The following is an 18,766-nucleotide window of genomic DNA, read 5'->3' on the forward strand; positions in this document are numbered from 1 at the left end:
CATTTCCACCTGCAAAAGAGAGGGCCCTTCCCTTCCCTTCCCTTCCCTTCCCTTCCCTTCCCTTCCCTTCCCTTCCCTTCCCTTCCCTTCCCAAACCTTCCCAAACCTTCCCAAACCTTCCCAAACCTTCCCTTCCCTTCCCTTCCCTTCCCTTCCCTTCCCTTCCCTTCCCTTCCCTTCCCTTCCCTTCCCTTCCCTTCCCTTCCCTTCCCTTCCCTTCCTTCCCTTCCCTTCCCTTCCCTTCCCTTCCCTTCCCTTCCCTTCCCTTCCCTTCCCTTCCCTTCCCTTCCCTTCCCTTCCCTTCCCTTCCCTTCCCTTCCCTTCCCTTCCCTTCCCTTCCCTTCCCTTCCCTTCCCTTCCCTTCCCTTCCCTTCCCTCTTCCCCCTTCCCCCTTCCCCCTTCCCCTTCCCCCTTCCCCCTTCCCCCTTCCCCCTTCCCCCTTCCCCCTTCCCCTTCCCCCTTCCCCCTTCCCCCTTCCCCCTTCCCCCTTCCCCCTTCCCCCTTCCCCCTTCCCCCTTCCCCCTTCCCCCTTCCCCCTTTTTTTTTCTGTGGATTTTTGACCTCACCCAGCAGTGAGGACCCCCCATTGCTGTCCCCAGTGGGTGTCACACGGACCCCTCTGCACTGGGGACATCCCCCATGTCCCATCAGTATCCTCCTGCCACATCCCGGGCTCCTGCAGGTGCAGTGAGGGGGTGGCACCCAAGGGCAGTCCCACCTCCTGGGAAAAGGGAATTCTGGGGTGAAGCTCAGGTGCTGAGTGTTCCCACTCAGGGATGGGGTTTTCTGGTGCCCCCAGAGGTTGATCTGGGTCTGCATATGCCTTAAACAGTAGAAAAATTGGAGATAAAACCTCAGTTCCTCCAGGTTTTCTTGGAGATTCAGGTGGAAAATGGATGGGTTTGGGTCCATGCCCTGAAGAGAATGGATTGTCCCTGGTGTTCCCCGAGGTGCAGAGGATGCTCCGGGGGGGTTTGTTCCTCCTCCCTCCCTCATTCCTCATTCCTTCCTCAGGAGATCGCCCCTGGGCAGCTCAGCCTGGAGGATCTGCTGGACATGACCGATGACCAGGTCTGTGCCACTGTGGAGAAGTTTGGGGCCAACAGCGAGGAGTGTGCCCGGCTGAACGCGTCCCTGTCCTGCCTCCGCAGCGTCCACAAGTCCGGTGAGCGCCCCCTGTCCCCTCAGGTTGCCCGGGCTGGGTGCACCAATGTTGGCAGAGCTCCTGCCTCCCTGGGGCTGGCTGGGAATCATTTCCTGCAGGGAACATCTGGGAGCTGTGCTGGGAAAAGGATTTGGGGGTGCTGGTGGGTGAGAGCTGGGACCCCAAAACCCCCCTGCCCTGGGCTGGGTCCCCAGCAGGGGCAGCAGGAGAGGAGGGGGGGCTTCTGCCCCTCTGCCCTGCTCAGGTGAGACCCCACCTGCAGAGCTGCCCCTGGGTGTGGGGTCTCCAGTATCAGGAGGATGTGGAGCTGCTGAAGTGAGACCAGAAGAGGAGATGCTCCAAGGGCTGGAGCCAGGCTGGGAGAGCTGGGGGTGCTCACCTGGAGAGGAGAAGGCTCTGGGGACACCTCAGAGCCCCTTGCAGGGCCTGAAGGGGCTCCAGGAGAGCTGGAGAGGGACTGGGGACAAGGGCTGGAGGGACAGGACACAGGGAATGGCTTCCCACTGCCAGAGGGCAGGGCTGGATGGGATCTTGGGAATTAGGAATTGTTCCCTGTGAGGGTGGGCAGGCCCTGGCACAGGGTGCCCAGAGCAGCTGGGGCTGCCCCTGGATCCCTGGCAGTGCCCAAGGCCAGGTTGGACATTGGTGCTGGGAGCAACTTGGGACAGAGGGAGGTGTCCCTGCCATGGCAGGGGTGGCACTGGATGAGGGCCCCTCCAAATCCAGCCCATTCCACGACTCTTACAGGGTCCCCTGACCTCCCGTGCCTGCAGGAGCTCGGTCAGGAACCTCAGGGGAAAGCTCAGGGCAGCTCCAGCATCGCCTCCCGGCTGGCTCGGAGAGGAGCCCCCATTCCCAGACCCCTTCCCAGGGAATGCCCCAGCCCTGCCCGCCCCTCCCGGCGCTGTGCGGCTCCCGGCTCTGTGCAGTGCGGGCTGCGCTGCTGCTCCCCGGGCGGTGGCAGCAGAGCTCCGCTCTTCAGTCGCTGCCCGGAGCCGCTCCGGCTGCAGCTCCGCCGGTACCAGGGACGGAGCGGGGCCGGGGCCGCCTCGGCCCGGGGAGGGCTCGGGGGATGCGCCGAGCCCTCGGCAGGGTCTGGCTGTGCTGGCACCGTGTCCCAGCCCAGCCTTGATGGGCCATAACAGAACCTTTTGGGTGGGAAAAGATCCTTTAGGAGCGAGTCCGGCCATTCCCCAGCACTGCCAAGGCCAGCACTGTCCCATGTCCCCAAGTGCCACATCCACACGGCTGCTAAATCCCTGCAGGGATGGGGACTCCCCCACTGCCCTAGGCAGCTGTGCTACTCTGACCATGAAGCAATGTTCCCAAAATCCACCCTGAGCCTGCCCTGGCCCAGCCTGAGGCCGTTCCCTCTCCTCCTGTCCCTGTTCCCTGGGAGCAGAGCCCGACCCCCCCGGCTGTCCCCTCCTGGCAGGAGGTGTGCAGAGCCACAAGGTCCCCCCTGAGCCTCCTTTTCTCCAGGCTGAGCCCCTTCCCAGCTCCCTCAGCCCCTCCTGGGGCTCCAGCCCCTTCCCAGCTCTGTTTCCTGCCCTGGACATGCCCCAGCCCCTCTGGCACAGCCCATCCCCGCGGATGGCAGCACAGAACTGGTGCCGTGGTGCAAGCTCGGGACGGCCACTGCCAGCACAGGGGGTGACTCTGGGGCAGCAGCAAGCCCCCATGATTTGGGGACCCCAGACCCCTCTGCCTGGCTCCTGTCCCCTCTGGAGGGGCTTCTCCAACACGGCTGCACCCCAGGGTTTGGGAGGCTGGGAATGAGCCCTGCTGGGCTTTGCAGGAGTGGAGCAGCCCTCGGGGACAGCAGGGGACACAGTTTCAAGCTTTGGGGAACCAGCAGTGTCCCCAGAGCATGGAATGTCCCAGGGAGGGATCTCAGCTCCAGCCTGGAGAGACCCGGGCCACATCCATCAGTCCTGGATCCTCTCCAGGCTTCCCACTTGGCACAGAGTGGCAGTGCCACCCCGTGCTGGGGACAGCGGCACTGGGGCGAGGTGGGGCTGTCTGAGCCCAGCCTGCCATTCCCTAGGGAGCATCCCCCCACTCCAGCTCCTTAAACCCAGCTCCTGCCTCCCTTCCCCTCGGCATTTCCATGAGGTCTCCCTGCTATTTGAGGAAGGGCGGCGGTGCCTCCCTGGGAGCCCCTGGAGGGCTCTCAGCTGCTCTTTGTTCAAACACCTCTGACTTTTAAAGCTGCTCCAAACAAATCCCACTCTCTCCTCTGCCCTCTTGGCCCAGGGAATTCCCTGCTTTGGAAAATCTGCCTTGGCCTTTGGCTGGGCAGCTGCAGGAAGTTTCTCTGGTTCCTCTGGAGTTTTCCAGCGGGAGGAGATGGAAGTAGCAGAGGTCTGTAGGATGCTGCTGCTCCATTTGCTCCCTAATGGGGCAGCTGATGGGGCTGCCAGCATTCCTGGTGGTCCACTGGATCCCGGCAGGAGAGAGCCAGCCAGGCAGGGAGCGTTTGTCTTTCCCATTTAACTCCATCCATCACCCACTGCTCTGGCTGCTCTGTCCCTCTGGCATTGCTGGGTGCTGCCGTGGCCACTCCTGCTCTGCTAGAGCTGGATCAGAATCCTTGGAAATGCCAGCTGCTGTGGGTCCATGCCCTCCTGGAGATGCATGGTCCCATGGATGACACAACCTTGGGGACAGGGAGGTGACAGGCAGAGCCCTGAGGGGAGCAGGAGCTCCCAGGCAGTGGAGGAGACCAAATCTCCCTGAATTTCTCGAGGATTTGGGTGTGGGAAGCTCCACCTGCAATGCCAGATGGGCTCCCTGTTCCCTGTCTCTGCCGAGCAAACAGCTCCATCCCCGGAATTCCGCCTCTTTTCATCCCCTGGGAGAGCAGGAGCAGAGTCCCTGCCCCTCTCCTGCCAGCAGGGAGTTGGGAGCAGTGGGATTTCTGGGCAGGGAAGGGCAGGATGCTCCCTGGGTGCCTTGGGCTGAGGGTGGGCAGTGGAAGCCGATCATCCCACCCAGCTCCAGATTCCCTACGGTCCAGGCAGCATGTTTTGGTGGGATGTGGGATTGGGATGGGCAGAGCAGCACTGCTGGAACCTTGGGAATGTCCCCCTGGGCTGTTGGGGACTGAGCACTGATGGGGTTGTGGCTCTGGAATGCACTAAGGGAATGTGCTGCTTTTATCCATCCCTCCGTCCCTCCGTCCATCCCTCCGTCCACTGGATTCCAGGGATTTGGAGCTGCTGGCTGGCTCCATGGCTCCATGGCAGTGAGGCTGGCCAGCCCTGAGGAGCTCTCTGGCAGTTTTTAGGATGGGGATAGAAAAACATCCCGGGACAGCAGCGATGCTCTCTTTGGATGCAGTGTTGGGGTTTTAGATCCATTAGGATATGACAGCCCCCCAAAGGAGCCTCACATGCACCAACTGCCTCAGAAACACCTTTTAATCTCTAATTTAGCTGCATTTTATCTCCTTGTGGATCAATGCATTGTCCTCATCCTAAAAATGTAATTAATGAACAAGTTGCATCCTCCTTAGAAGCTGGAATTCCTTGGCAGGAGCCGCAGCAGCCGATTCTGCGAGGCCGAGATTTGTACTCATAAAGCAGGAATGAGGTTCAGGATTAACCTTTCCCATCCATCTTTATTTATTGAGTCGTTAATTAGGAGCCTTTAATTTCCCAGGCCGCCCCTGCCTGGGCAGGGAGCTGGAGGCTGTTTCATGGAGATGGATTTGGCCGGGATGGGCTTGGAAAAGGAGGCGTTTCCCAAGCCGAGCATCCTGGGGGCAGCAGGGAAAAGCCCGGGGTTGTGAGGGTCCCTAGGAGGAGGTGAGGGATGACAATTTGATTCCAAGTTCTCAGAAGGCTGATTTATTATATTATGATATTATATTATATCAAAAGAAATGCTATCCTAAACCTATACTAAAGAAAGAGGAAGGAGACATCCGAAGGCCAGACAAGAATCAACAATAAAAACCCGTGACAGACTCAGAGAGTCCGACACAGCTGATGGTGATTGGCCACTAACTAAAAACAATTCACAGGCTGGGTAAACAATTCTCCAAATCACATCCCAAAGCAGCAAAACAGGGGGAAGCTGAAGCTTCCCAGGAGAATAAATCCTGGCAAAGGGATTTTTCATAAAATACCACAGTGACACCCTGGAGCATCCCCTAAATCAGAGAGTGGCAAATCCACACTCACCCCCCTGCTCTGTGGGGTTAACAAGGCTGGGTTGGGTTTTCCTGGGATCCTTGGCAGTGGGGTTTTGTTTGGGGGTTTGATCTCGGAGCGGGATTAATTGGATATTAGAAATATTCCTAGAACAGAGCTGTGGCTGGAGGAGTCGATGGGCTGTGACTGCTGGGGGATGTGTGCAGGTTTTTAAGTGTCCTGCCGGGAAAAATGAGCTGGAATGGAATCTTGATGAGCCCTGGGAAGGCTGAGGGTGGCTTGGGGACAGCGCGGGGTCAGGCATGGTCGGGAGCAGTGAGGAAAAAGCAGGAAAATCCCGGATTGGCGGGAATTTGGGAGCTGTGCTGGTGTGGTGGACAGGAGGGAAGGGCTGACCTCTCTGATATCCCTGTGCTGCCAAGCTGGGGGATTCCAGAGTCCCTTCCAGAGGCTGCTGTGTTGGGATGTGGGTGCTGGTTCCCAGAAAACCCTGAGCATCCCAAAATCTCCAGTTTGGAGCAGCTTTTGGGAAGGGAAAGAGCGCTGGGAGCATCCCCAGGAGCAGCAGGGCTGCCCTGGCAGACCCCATGGGAATTATTCCCAGCCTTTCTTTAAGGAAAACAAAGCAAACCTCGCTCTTTGTCGTTTGGGACAGGTGGGATTTTTCCATCTCTGGTTCCATGAGCTGCATCCCAGTGCTGCCTCCTCTTCCCGGGAGTTTGTTTTCCTGTTGGTTTTTTAGTGGAGAGGTTTGGGAAAAGTTTCCCTGCTGAAATGGGGCAGAGGGAGGGATCTGAGGGGATGAATGAAGGGAAATCCACCCAAAGGGAGCATCCACAGGGACAGGAGAGGAGGCCCCTGGGACTGGGGGGTGGCTGTGGCTGATATAAAAAAAAAAAAAAAAAAATTATTATTAAATATGATTGCATCATATATTATATATAAGATATAATTATGTAATAAAATAGCTATCATATTAATTATATTATATTATATTATATTATATTATATTATATTATCTAATATATTATATATAATACATAATACATTATTTATTATACATAATACATTATATTATATATTATATAGTATATAGTATATATGTGTTCATATATATAATCATATAATATATATAATTATATATATTCTTAAATATTCTTAAATAATACATAAACAATATATTAATAAATAACAAATAGATAAATGTAATATATATCTATATAGATATATAGATATATCAATAATTAATAAACAAGATAATAAAATCTTTCAAATAAATACGATATATTTTATATAGTTATTATATATGATAATATATATAATATATATTAATATATTATTCTAATATATGATATATTATAAATATAGTAATATATTAATATATAGTATATTCTATACTATATATTATAATATAATATCTAATAATAAATAAATAATCTATATTAAAATATATTATTAAATGCTATATTATAATACATAATATTCGGGATCTAGACAAAAGAAGGAAGTCCTGGGGAGCAATCAGGCGGCCAGTCTGGGGACAAGGGGGCAGAGGGGACTCTCCGTCCCTCCCTCCCGGCTCTCCCCGTGCTTTTCCAGGCGGGAATCGGAGCGGCCGCGGGAGCGCCGGGAGGGAGCGGGATCCCCCCGCCTCTGACCGGCTTTGGAGCCCCAGGAGCTTTGGGATGGTTTTGTTGGTTTTGCCCCTCCTAAGCCCATTCCCGGTTTGAGCTGACCCCATCTAGCTCCCGGCCGCCTTCCCGACTGGAGTTACCTTCTCGCGGTGATTTTCAGCCCGGACCGGGGCTGGTTTTTGTTCCCGGGGCCATCGCTGGGACACGGGGGGCGCAGGGAGATCCTCACCCCACCTTCATTAACGCCGCTAATTAGCGCCGGGCCGGCTCGGCGTCATGCAAATCAAGGCGAGGGAAACGGCCAATGGAAGAGCAGGATTTGCATAGCTACTGTTTTTCAGATTTCTTTTTTGCAAATATTTTGATTATTCTTATTCTTAGTCTCATTTATTTTTAATTATTCATAGTTCTAAGGAATTATTTTATTTTTAAGCATCGATAGTTTTTATTTCTTTTAATTTCTTATCTGTTCTAATTAATTTTAATCTATAACATTTTTACTTCTTACTTTTCATTTATTTGTACTTCTTATTCATTCTAATTAACTTGATTTATTTTTTAGAGTTTTTAATGATGATTTTTACTTTATTTATTTTGTCCTATTTTTTATTTTTGCTTAATACTAAACCTTTTTATTCTTATTTTAATTATATTTTATTCTAAGTAATGTATTTTAATTTCTAAAAATTTAATTAGTGTTATTTTGTTTATTTTTTATTCATTCTAATGAATTCATTTTAATTGTTAAGAATTTTAATATTATTTTAATTTTTATTCTTCTCTTGATACATTTTTAATATTTTACCATTATTTAGGAATTGTTTATTTTTATTTTAAAAATGCTTTACAATTATTGAGGATTTTTTCCTGTTAATTTTTTCATATTTTACAATTATTTTGGCCTTTTTAATAATTTATTTTGATGTTCTGCTCCAAGAAAATGACTCCAGCAAACTCCTCATGCCCCATCCTCCCCCCCTTGACTCGAAGCTTTTTTCCAACCCAAACCTTTCATTTCCCAAGCCTCTCCTTTTCCCCTGGAGCTTGAACTGCAACGTTCCCATGAAAAGCCTGGAGTGAGGGGAGAGGATCCAATTCCCAACCCAGCCAGGGAGGGGAAGGAGGAGCTTTGGAAAATGAGGAGATTTGGGTTTATCCTTTTTGGGGGCAATCAGAAGGCCTCAGTCAAGGGGCCTTGAGCTGGGATCAAGGACCAAATTCCACCTGGGTCATCCCTGGGGTGCTCCAAAGGTGCTGCTTGGCTCCTGGTGGTGATGGATAATGAGGAGCGGAGAGGGTCCTGTGTTAATTACAGCCCTCTCATTATGGGACTGAGATGGGGCTTCAGCCTGGGGTGTCACCATCCCAGTGCCACCATCTGGGGGGGCAGCAGGAGCTGGTGATGGTGGGGACACGTGGGGACACCTCCAGCCGTGGAAATCCCTCTCCTGGAGTGGTGAGGCTCCACTGTGGGATCTCCAGAGCAGCTGGGGCTGCCCCTGGGTCCCTGGCAGTGCCCAAGGCCAGGCTGGACAGGGCTGGGAGCAGCCTGGGACAGTGGGAGGTGTCCCTGTCCATGGCAGGGGTGGCAATGGGTGATCCTGTGGGAATCTCTGTGCTCTTCAGGCCACCCATCCCTCTGCTCTGGAGCCAGGCTGGGAGAGCTGGGGGTGCTCTCCTGGAGAGGAGAAGGCTCCAGGGAGAGCTCAGAGCCCCTTGCAGGGCCTGAAGGGGCTCCAGGAGAGCTGGAGAGGGACTGTGGACAAGGGATGGAGGAACAGGACCCAGGGAATGGCTCCCACTGCCAGAGGGCAGGGATGGATGGGAGATTGGGAATTAGGAATTGTTCCCTGGCAGGGTGGGCAGGCCCTGGCACAGGGTGCCCAGAGCAGCTGTGGCTGCCCCTGGATCCCTGGCAGTGCCCAAGGCCAGGCTGGACACTGGGGCTGGGAGCAGCCTGGGACAGTGGGAGGTGTCCCTGCCATGGCAGGGGTGGGATGAGATGATCCTTAAGGTCCTTTCCCACCCAAACCATTCCAAGATTCTGTAACACAGAGAAGCTTATTGCTGGGATGCAGTGCCAGCATCGAATCAGTCATGGAACAGTTGGGTTGGAAGGAACCTTTAGGATCCATGGGCAAGGACGCCTTCCACTCAGCCAGGCTGCTCCCAGCCCCATCCACGCCAGGGATGGGATCTTTAACCCCTCCGGGGCTGAGTGGGGAATCCCCCTCCTCTGCCGCACCGCATGGCCGTGTCTCTGTGCCCTCTCCAGGCGGGAGCCTCTCCAAGCAGGACTGGACCATCCAGTGGCCGAGCACGGAGCCGGGCAAGGAGAACAGCCCCGGCTGCCCCCCGGAGCCGGGACCCTGGGGCAGGACGCACCCGAGCCCCAAAGTCCAGCCCAAGTGCGGGCAGCACCACTGCCACGCCGGCTCGTCCCACGGCCCCATGTACACGCACGTGGACCGCCTGACCGTGGAGGGCCACCCGGGGCTGTGCCCACCCCTGGAGTCCGGCCACCGCTCCCTGCCGCCGTCCCCCCGGCAGCGGCACGCCGCGCACACCCCCCCGCGCACCCCCAACATCGTCACCACCATGACCCCGCCGGGGACCCCCCCCGTGCGCCGCAGGAACAAACTGAAGCCCCCCGGGACGCCCCCGCCCTCGTCGCGGAAGCTGATCCACCTCATCCCGGGCTTCACGGCGCTGCACCGGAGCAAATCCCACGAGTTCCAGCTGGGCCACCGCGTGGATGAGGCGCACACCCCCAAGTAAGTGTGCCCCGGGTGCTGGGGCGTGTCGGGAGGAGTAAACCTCGTCCCGGCGCCTTGGGAAAAGGACATTGATCCCTAAATAATGCGTCTTGTTTGGAGGTTTCGTGTGGAAATTCCATTTTGCAGCTCCTTACAGCGGGGATGTTGTGGGATGGCGTCGGATCTGCTCCCCCGGGATCTCATTTTGGGGTGGGTGGGGAGCAGGGATGTTGTGGGATGGGTTCTGCTCCTCCAGGGTCTCATTTTGGGGTGGATTGGGATCACCCAGGGCCTCCAGGATTGCTGGATGGCAATGCCGGAATGTGGGATGGAAGGGCTGGGTTTTCCAGCTGCTGCACGGGAATGGCCGTGAGGACTGCGTGGGGGAGTGAGTGCACGCCGGAGAGAGATGGGAATAATCACCTTCTGCTGGAAAGTGGATATATGGATTTATAAATCCTCATGGAGAGGAGAGTTTGTGTTCTGGAGACCCCCCCGGGATCTTTCCCATCCAGGCTCTGCCGCATCCCGCGGCTCCTGCTCTGCGGCTCCGCTGCCGGCAGAGGCTGCTGCTGTGCAGGGAAAGGATTCCCTGGCATCCCTACATTCCCTCCCCATCCCTTTCCTCCTCTTTCGGTGGCCCTGCTCGGAAAACCTTCCTCCAGCCATGGCTTGGGGTGGCAGAGGGGACTCGTGGCCGCTTTGGGACATCACCGCCTCTCCCTGAGGGTGTTTCGGGATGGAGCTGGTCCAAAGCAGGATCCTAGGACAAACTGCTCTTTTCGTCCCCAAATTCGGGGTTCTTGAGGATAAAAAGGCAGTGCCAGAATCCTGGGAAGAGTCCCCTGAGGGCTCTGGAGGAAGCATGGATGCCCTGGCACAGCACAGACCCTCTGGGCTATCTGCGGTGTTTGGGCAGCTCCAGCCGGGACACGAGAGGGTTAAATCCCATGAGGGGCTCCCAGTGCCTGACCTGGAGCTCCCCTTGTTGGGCAGAGGGAACCAGGGTGGGTTTGGGGGTGGCAGATGTGTCTGGTGGCCTCAGCATGGCGGTGTCACTTGTCCCCCGGGCTGTGGCAGCCGTCATTGTGCGAGGGGAGGGTGATCGCCCACCCTCCTTTTCCCCCGAGCTGGGAATTTTTGTTCTCCGAAGGCTTTTAGCTTTTGGGAACAAAGCCATTTCAGCTGGAAATGCCTCCTGGAAGGCCACCCTCCCTCTCGTGCTTAGGCACTGGAGAAGTGTTGGCTTTGTGCAGTCCCCAGGAGCAGCCCTGTGTCCCCAGGGAGCATCCCCGCGCTCCCGCGGAGCCGCCTCTCCCTCCTCTCGCTTTTCTCGGAATTCCAGCCCCAGTCCACGCTCTGCCCTCAACTGGAGAGGGTCTCACCGAGGGCAGAGCTTGCCCTGTTTGATCCCTGGGTTGGTCACTGGGTATTCCCTGATGATCCTGAGCTGAGATTGCCGGGCAGCACCGGGAGGGCAGCGCTGGAGGTGGTGGGAAAGCTGGGTGGAGTCAGGCAGGGATCCCAGGAATGGAGGTTTGGGCTGGAAAGAGTTAAAGCTCATGTCATTCCAAGGGCAGGGACACCTTCCAGCACTCGTGGTCACCCTGCCCTGGAGCTGGACATCATGAAACCTTCTGGCCACTGATTCCTCAGTGTGGGGAGGGGGTGTCCGGAATTCCCTGCGAAGGGAAGGAACAGGGAAAGGTGTGCAGATGGAAATGTCACACGGGGTGACACAAGCACACAGTGATGTCCCCTCTGCCTTCATCGCTCTCCACCTTCCTGGCACAGGGTGCCCAGAGAAGCTGGATCCCTGGAATGTCCCAGGCCAGGTTGGACAGGGCTGGGAGCAGCCTGGGACAGGGGAAGGTGTCCCTGCCAGGGCAGGGGTGGCACTGGATGAGCTTTAAGGTCCCTTCCAACCCAACCCATTCCATGATTCCTTTGCCTGACTGCAGCCAGTTCTCCCAGTGTCTCCAGTGCTCCCTTCCCAGTGGTGCTGGGCAATCTCAACTCCTGATTAGGGAATTAATCAAGGGAAGAGCCAATATTGACAGGGCCCCACTGTGCTCCAGGGGCCGCTGCGCCGGGTTGGATCCGGATTCCTGCAAACCTCTTGGAGAAGCAGGGAACTTCATTTTCTCTAATGGCACTTAATGATTTTGCAGGAGACAACCACTAAATCCTGCCTGCTAATCCCATTAGTGGTTCGGGATTGTAATTAGTGCATTAAAGAGGCAGCTTCTTCTTTTTTCCCTCTTTTTTTCCAGCACAGCCCTGCTGGAGTAGAAGCTGTTTATTAGCCTGGATGAGGTGGAAAATGCCTGGCACAGATAAAAAGTGGATTAAAATTGAAATATTTTCCGGCTCTTCTCAGCTAATTGTTATTTTATGGCCATGGAATTTGAGGATGGGGTTTTTTTAATGCCACACTTTCACAGTGTCCCTGAAGTCCAAGTGCTCTGTGCCTCCTGCAGGAGGGAGCCCATCCCTGGAGGAGCATTTGGAACCTTCCCTGATCAACCCCTCCTGGTTTTAGTTGTGCCCCTGGGCCCATGGGTTGCTTTGGATTGGGGCTTTTGGTTCCCTGTGTGCTGTTCCAGCATGGAAGGAGGGGCTGGACATGGAGAGCCGAGGGTTTGAGGACACTCCTGGGGATCCCAAGTGCTGGGTGGCATCTCCTGGAGCGATTTGGGGTGGAGATTTAACCCCATCCTGCCTGGTCTCTGCAAGGACCCTTCTGAGACCCTCCCAGGAGGGAGGTTGGTGTCCCTCAGCCTGATTTATGGAATGGTTTGGGATGGAAGGGACATTAAGGATCATCTCATCCCACCCTCTGCCATGGGCAGGGACACCTCCCACTGTCCCAGGCTGCTCCAAGCCCCAATGTCCAGCCTGGCCTTGGGCACTGCCAGGGATCCAGGGGCAGCCCCAGCTGCTCTGGGCACCCTGTGCCAGGGCCTGCCCACCCTCCCCGGGAACAATTCCTAATTCCCAAGATCCCACCCATCCCTGCCCTCTGGCAGTGGGAGCCATTCCCTGTGTCCTGCCACTTATCCAAAGCCCCTTTATCTCCTCCCCAGCTCAGGGTGGGGTGAAACGGGCTCTGGGGAGCCAGGGGCGACTTTGGCAGAAGGAGAAATCTCTCTCCCCATGAGCTGTGGGTGGGGATTGATGGAGTGGAGCCCTCGGGGTTTTCTGAGGCTGCTCCCCCCGGATTTTTCCACCTTGGCACAGACAGAAAATAAACCAGCACCATTTATTTGTGACAGCAGCAGCAGCGACCGGGTCCCCTCCCGAGCAAGGCCACCTTGTACTGCTTGATTCCCGATGACAGCTCATAAACTCCTTTGAATGTTGTGTTTTGGATCTTATTCCCAGTGTTTAATCCATCATTTCTGTGTGCCAAGACCTTCCGAGGCAGGGGTTAAGTCTGATTTTTTTTTTTTTTGGAGCTCCCAGCCTCCAATTTTCCCGCATGGAGTCTCCAGCTGTCGGCCGTAACTCCGAGGTACGGAACATTACTCCTGAAAAGATCCCCCGACTTCCATAAATCCACAGCCCATAAACATCTCAGGAATGGTCCTCAAATGGAAACAAAACATTGAGAGTGGCTGATAAAATAATGCCCATTTAATACCTCATGAATTCCACGGGCCATTGGAGTCTCTCATGGGTAGTTAATGATTATCCATCAGCCAGGAGCCAGGGAAGGAACAAACTTGGAACGGAGGGTCTCAAAAATCCATTAGCTGGGGAACAGAAGTCCAGCTCGTTAAGGGCTTGTTAACCCTTGGAAGGACTGTGTGACTTTACCCTTAGACCCATCCTTTGGCCCATCTTTTGTCCTCTGACCTCTGCCTAGGCCCACCCATCATCCTTGGACCCATCCTTAGACCTTATCTCTCATCTTTAGGCCTCCCCTTGAACCCATCCTTCACCCTTGGACCCCTCTTTAGACCTGGCCTTTGGCCAGTTCTTTGTCCTTTGGCCCATCCTTTATCCTTTGACCTCTACCTAGGCCCACCCATCATCCTTGGACCATCATCCTAGACCTTATCTCTCATCTTTAGGCCTCCCCTTGAACCCATCCTTCATCCTTGGACCCATCTTTAGACCCATCCTTCATCTTTAGATCTGCCTTTGAACCCATCCTTCATCTCTGGACCTCTCATTAGACCTGGCCTTTGTCCTTTGGCCCATCCTTTATCCTTTGACCTGTACTTAGACCTTTTCTTTGTACTTAGTCATAGCCATCAACCTTGGACCCATCCTTGGACCCATCCTTAGATCCATCCTTAGACCCATTCTTCATCTTTAGACCTGTCCTTGGACTCATCCTGGGATCCCTCATTAGACCCAATCCTTCATCCCTAGGCCCATACTTAGACTTTCCCTTTGTACTTAGACCCACCCTTCACCCTTAGACCCATCCTTAGACCCATCCTTCATCTTTAGACCTGTCCTTGAACCCACCCTTCATCCTGGTACCCCACGTTAGACCCATCCTTTGTCCTTTGGCCCATCTTTAGACAGATCCTTCATCCTTTCACCTGTATTTGGGGTGAAAATCATCTTTAGGCCTGTCCTTGGGCCTGTCCTTCGTCCCTGGACTCCTCATTAGACCTGGCCTTTGATCCATCCTTCCTTCTTTGTCCTTTGACTCATCCTTAGACCAGTCCTTCGTCTTTGGACCCCTCCTTAGACCCATCCTTCTCGCTCTGACCCCTCCTTAGACCCATCCTTCTCCCTCTGACCCCTCCTTAGACCCATCCTTCTCCCTCTGACCCCTCCTTAGACCCATCCTGTGTCTTTTAGGCTTGTCCTTTGACCTATCCTTCATCCTTGGACCCCTCATTAGACCCACCCTTCATCTTTTAGCCCATCCTTCATCTTTGGGCCCATCCTTAGACCCATCCTTTGTCTTTCACGCCTGTCCTTTGACCCACCCTTCATCTTTGGACCTCTCCTTAGCCCATCCTTCTTCCTCTGACCCATCCTTAGACCCCTCAGACCCATCCTTTGTCCTTCAGGCCAGTCCTTTGACCCATCCTTCATCCTTGGACCCCTCCTCAGACCCATCCCCTGACCCCCCCTTCATCCCTGACCCCTGTGAAGGGCAGCTGAGCCCAAACCCTCCTCAGCTTCCAGCTGTGGCTCCTTTTGCCACGCTGCTGTGGCCAGATCCATGAGCTCCAAGGAACGTGCTCTGGGAAGCAGCTGGAGAGGGCAGATGGGAGCACGACCCGGCCCTGGGGACATGCTGAGTTCCAGCAGCTGCTGGGCAGGATGGGACATTGCATTTTTGTGCTGCACCTAGGTCAGGTTTGGGCTGGGATGAGGCTCCTCCAGCTCAAGGCAGATGGATTTTGGCTAAATTTTCCATGAGTTCTCCTTATCCTGTGTTGCTGCAGTGACATTCTGGGTGTGGGTGTTTTCCTGGTGGAAAAACCTGTTGGTTCAAAGCCTTCTGAGGGTTCATTTCCTTCCCTTTTGCCCCACTGGCGCCACGGTGGATTTTTGGTGGGATTTTTCCAGGCTGGGATGAGGATTTCCTGGCTGGGTGAAGTCAGATGTGAAGGTCAGATGTGAGCGGTGATGGAGCACATCCCCAGCTTCTTCTTTTCCTTTTTCCTTGAATTATTTCCAACTTGAACTTTAGACACTTTCTGTCCTGGGGCTGTTTTTCTCCATCCCACATTACAAATTCCTGACAACGGGATATTTCCTGTGGCACTTGGCCAAGTCTACTGCCCAACTGGGGCCATCATGGCAGAGAGGTGACTAACTGAATCCCAGACGGTGACAAACTGAATCCCAGACCTCCAAAAACCGGGGAGCAGAGGGCACAGAAGTGACAAACTGAATCCCAGACCTCCAAAAACCCGGGAGCAGAGGGCACAGAGGTGACAAACTGAATCCCAGACCTCCAAAAACCTGGGAGCCGAGGTCTTCTCCACCATCCCCACCCCACCAAGCAGCCCCTGCTTAGGCTGTGCCTCAGATTTAATCATTTAAGCTGGTCCTAAATAGGCCCTGATGGGTAATTAATTCTGCTGCTCCCCAACCTTGATAATATGATGTTTCCCCTTGTAGCAATTCCCATCCACCTGGTGGATCAATGATTGGATGTTCTGCATGGGCAGGATTCAGGAGAGCATCCAGGCAGCTCCTCTGACATTGCCCAGCTTTGGAAAGGCAGGTGGGCTCCTGGCACCGGGCATGAGCAGGAGATTGATGTTTGCAGAGCAGGTGGATGCAGCAGGACGTGCCCAACGTGTGGAAATAATCCATATGGAGCATCTTCCGAAGGTGGGCACTGGCACCTGGGCTGTGCCAGCCCTGGGGTGGCAGCAGGAGCAGGGCAGGGCCTGTCCTCTGTGAGTCACCTCAGGTCCTGGGGTCACTTTTGGGCTCCTCATGACAAGAAGGACCTGGAGGGGCTGGAGCGTGTCCAGGGCAGGGAATGGAGCAGGGAAGGGGCTGGAGCCCCAGGAGGGGCTGAGGGAGCTGGGAAGGGGCTCAGCCTGGAGAAAAGGAGGCTCAGGAGGGACCTTGTGGCTCTGCACAGCTCCTGCCAGGAGGGGACAGCCGGGGGGATCGGGCTCTGCTCCCAGGGAACAGGGACAGGAGGAGAGGGAACGGCCTCAGGCTGGGCCAGGGCAGGCTCAGGGTGGATTTTGGGGAAATTCCTCCTGGAAAGGGTGGTCAGGGTGGCACAGCTGCCCACGGCAGGGGTGGATGCCCATCCTAGGGGAGATTTAAAATCTGTGTGGATGTGGCACTTGGGGACATGGATGGACTCCATGATTTCCAACGATCTCTGTTATTTATCCTGAAACCAGAGCCCAGCCTGGAACTCCAGCGAGGGGCAGAGTGTGGCAGTGCGGGAATTTGGAGAGCAAAACGAGCAGCATCTCTCCCTGCGCTTCCAAATCATCCCTCTGATTAATCTCCCTGCTGCTGCCGGGCTGTGGAGCTGTGCACAGCCCCTGGAATGTGTCCAGCTCCCTCAAAGGATGGTTTGCCCACCGTGAGGTGACAGTGATGAGTGGCCCCCGTACCAACCTGGCTCCGTGCTGGAACGATCCCGCTGCTCCGGGCTGCGGCGCTCCTTAGGAGTGTCATTAATGTTAATTACGGCCCTGCTATTCCATCCAGAGCCGCTGGAGCTTTACCGTGCTCAGAGGAGAAACTTCTCACCGTGTCCTTTAATGAGGAGTTGAGGCTCCTTTCAGAGCCAGACGGGCGTGAGGAGGAATTTAGATAAGGATTAACATCCTGGGAGAGGCGGCACCGGGTTCCTGGCTGGGAGGGAGGGCACGGAGAGGGCAGGGGCTGTGGGCAGTGCTGGCCAGGAGGGGAATGACCACTGCTGGTCTTGGCAGAGCCTGAGCTCTTCCCAGCTCTGTCTTCCAGTCAGGGAGCAGCTCCCCTGTTCTCTTCTTTGTGGTCCAAGAGGTTGGTGGGAGCTTCTCCTGACCCTCCTGCCATCCCAGCCCTGACCCTCTGTGGTGGCCCGAGCGGGTGCTGGGTTGGCCAAGTGCTCCAGGGGATTCCTTGGCAATAACGGGATGAAAACCAAAAGCAGGGAGTGCTCCTCAGAGTCCAGAGGAGGCCACAGAGATGCTCCAAGGGCTGGAGCCCCTCTGCTCTGGAGCCAGGCTGGGAGAGCTGGAGGTGCTCACCTGGAGAGGAGAAGGCTCCAGGGAGAGCTCAGAGCCCCTTGCAGGGCCTGAAGGGGCTCCAGGAGAGCTGGAGAGGGACTGGGGACAAGGGATGGAGGGACAGGACACAGGGAATGGCTCCCACTGCCAGAGGGCAGGGATGGATGGGAGATTGGGAATTAGGAATTGTTCCCTGGCAGGGTGGGCAGGCCCTGGCACAGGGTGCCCAGAGCAGCTGTGGCTTCCCCTGGATCCCTGGCAGTGCCCAAGGCCAGGCTGGACAGGGCTGGGAGCAGCCTGGGACAGTGGGAGGTGTCCCTGCCATGGCAAGGGGGGGATGGGATGAGCTTTAAGGTCCCTTCCATCCCAAACCATTCCAGGATTGTCTAGTCTGGGGCGGATCTGCCCCACCTGGCCGAGGTTGTGTTGTCTGGGGATGGGGAAACCCCCTCAGGGTGCCCCATTCAAGGGCTGAATCCCTGTGGAAGCTTCTCCATCTGAAGGAGACTCAGCCCCAGCAGCCCTGGCTGGCTCCAGCTCACCCTCAGTGCCCTTGGGTGGCCCTCAAAGAAACGTAACGGTGGCAACCAAGAAAACAGAAGGGGCTTAATGAGAAACAGCTCCAGCTCCAGGATCCTGGCAATTACCTCTTGCAGCTCCTTCCTGCCCCTGTCTGCTCCCAGTGCTGCTCCTGCAGCCCTGAGGAGGAAGGCGGGGGGGGGGGGGGCAACCTGTTTGGCTCAAACTCCCTTCAAAGAATTTCCCAGCTTGATAATTTGCAGCTGTAATAAAAAAGTTCCACTTTGTGCTTGGAAAAGAGAATAATAGATCAGTCAGAGTCGAGCCTGGAAATTCAGGCATCCAGGGAAGTGGGGACAGGCACTTGGATAAATATTTAACTGCTGAGGCTTTGATATGAAGGAGCTGCTTTTCCTCTGGCCAGGGAAGGGAGGGATTGTTGCCTCTTTACGGGAATGAGGAGGATAAATGGAACATCTGCAGGATATTCTGTGTTTATTTCTTTATCTCAACCCCAGCTTGTTCAGGAGTGTGAACGTTGTGTGGAGCTTTTTCAGGTTTGGGTGGAGAACGAAGGAATTTCAGCTTTTCGGGCAGGTTCAAAAAATCCTCTGCCTTGAGTGCTGAAAATCCTTCAGAAGCTGGTGCCATCCTCAGGGATTTGGGACGTGGGATGGCACTGGGCACGGAGCTGTGTGTTTATCCCAGTGCCAAAGGTGAGCTGGTGCCTCCTTTCCTGGCTGAGCTGGCTCCAGCTGGGCTGGTTTTGATCCCAACTCCCAAGGCTGTTTGGGAATGCTCAGACTCCTTAGCCAGGGTGAGTTTTTTAATGGTTTATTTGGGAATCCTTAGAGGAAAAGGTCAG

At 54.9% G+C, this 18,766-nt stretch overlaps 1 protein-coding gene across 1 annotated transcript in view; it reads left to right on the forward strand.

Moving 5' to 3' along the window:
• Window positions 1-18,766, forward strand: part of KSR2 (kinase suppressor of ras 2) — an 80,823-nt gene that overhangs the window by 6,360 nt on the left and 55,697 nt on the right. Inside the window, exons 3-4 of the mRNA XM_059863857.1 lie at window positions 1,015-1,165; window positions 9,232-9,730. Of these exons, the coding sequence (XP_059719840.1) occupies window positions 1,015-1,165; window positions 9,232-9,730 (650 nt within the window). The remainder of the gene's footprint in view (window positions 1-1,014; window positions 1,166-9,231; window positions 9,731-18,766) is intronic.

This window comes from Haemorhous mexicanus, chromosome 19 (assembly GCF_027477595.1).
Source record: "Haemorhous mexicanus isolate bHaeMex1 chromosome 19, bHaeMex1.pri, whole genome shotgun sequence".
In the NCBI taxonomy this organism is placed as follows: Eukaryota; Metazoa; Chordata; class Aves; order Passeriformes; family Fringillidae; genus Haemorhous; species Haemorhous mexicanus.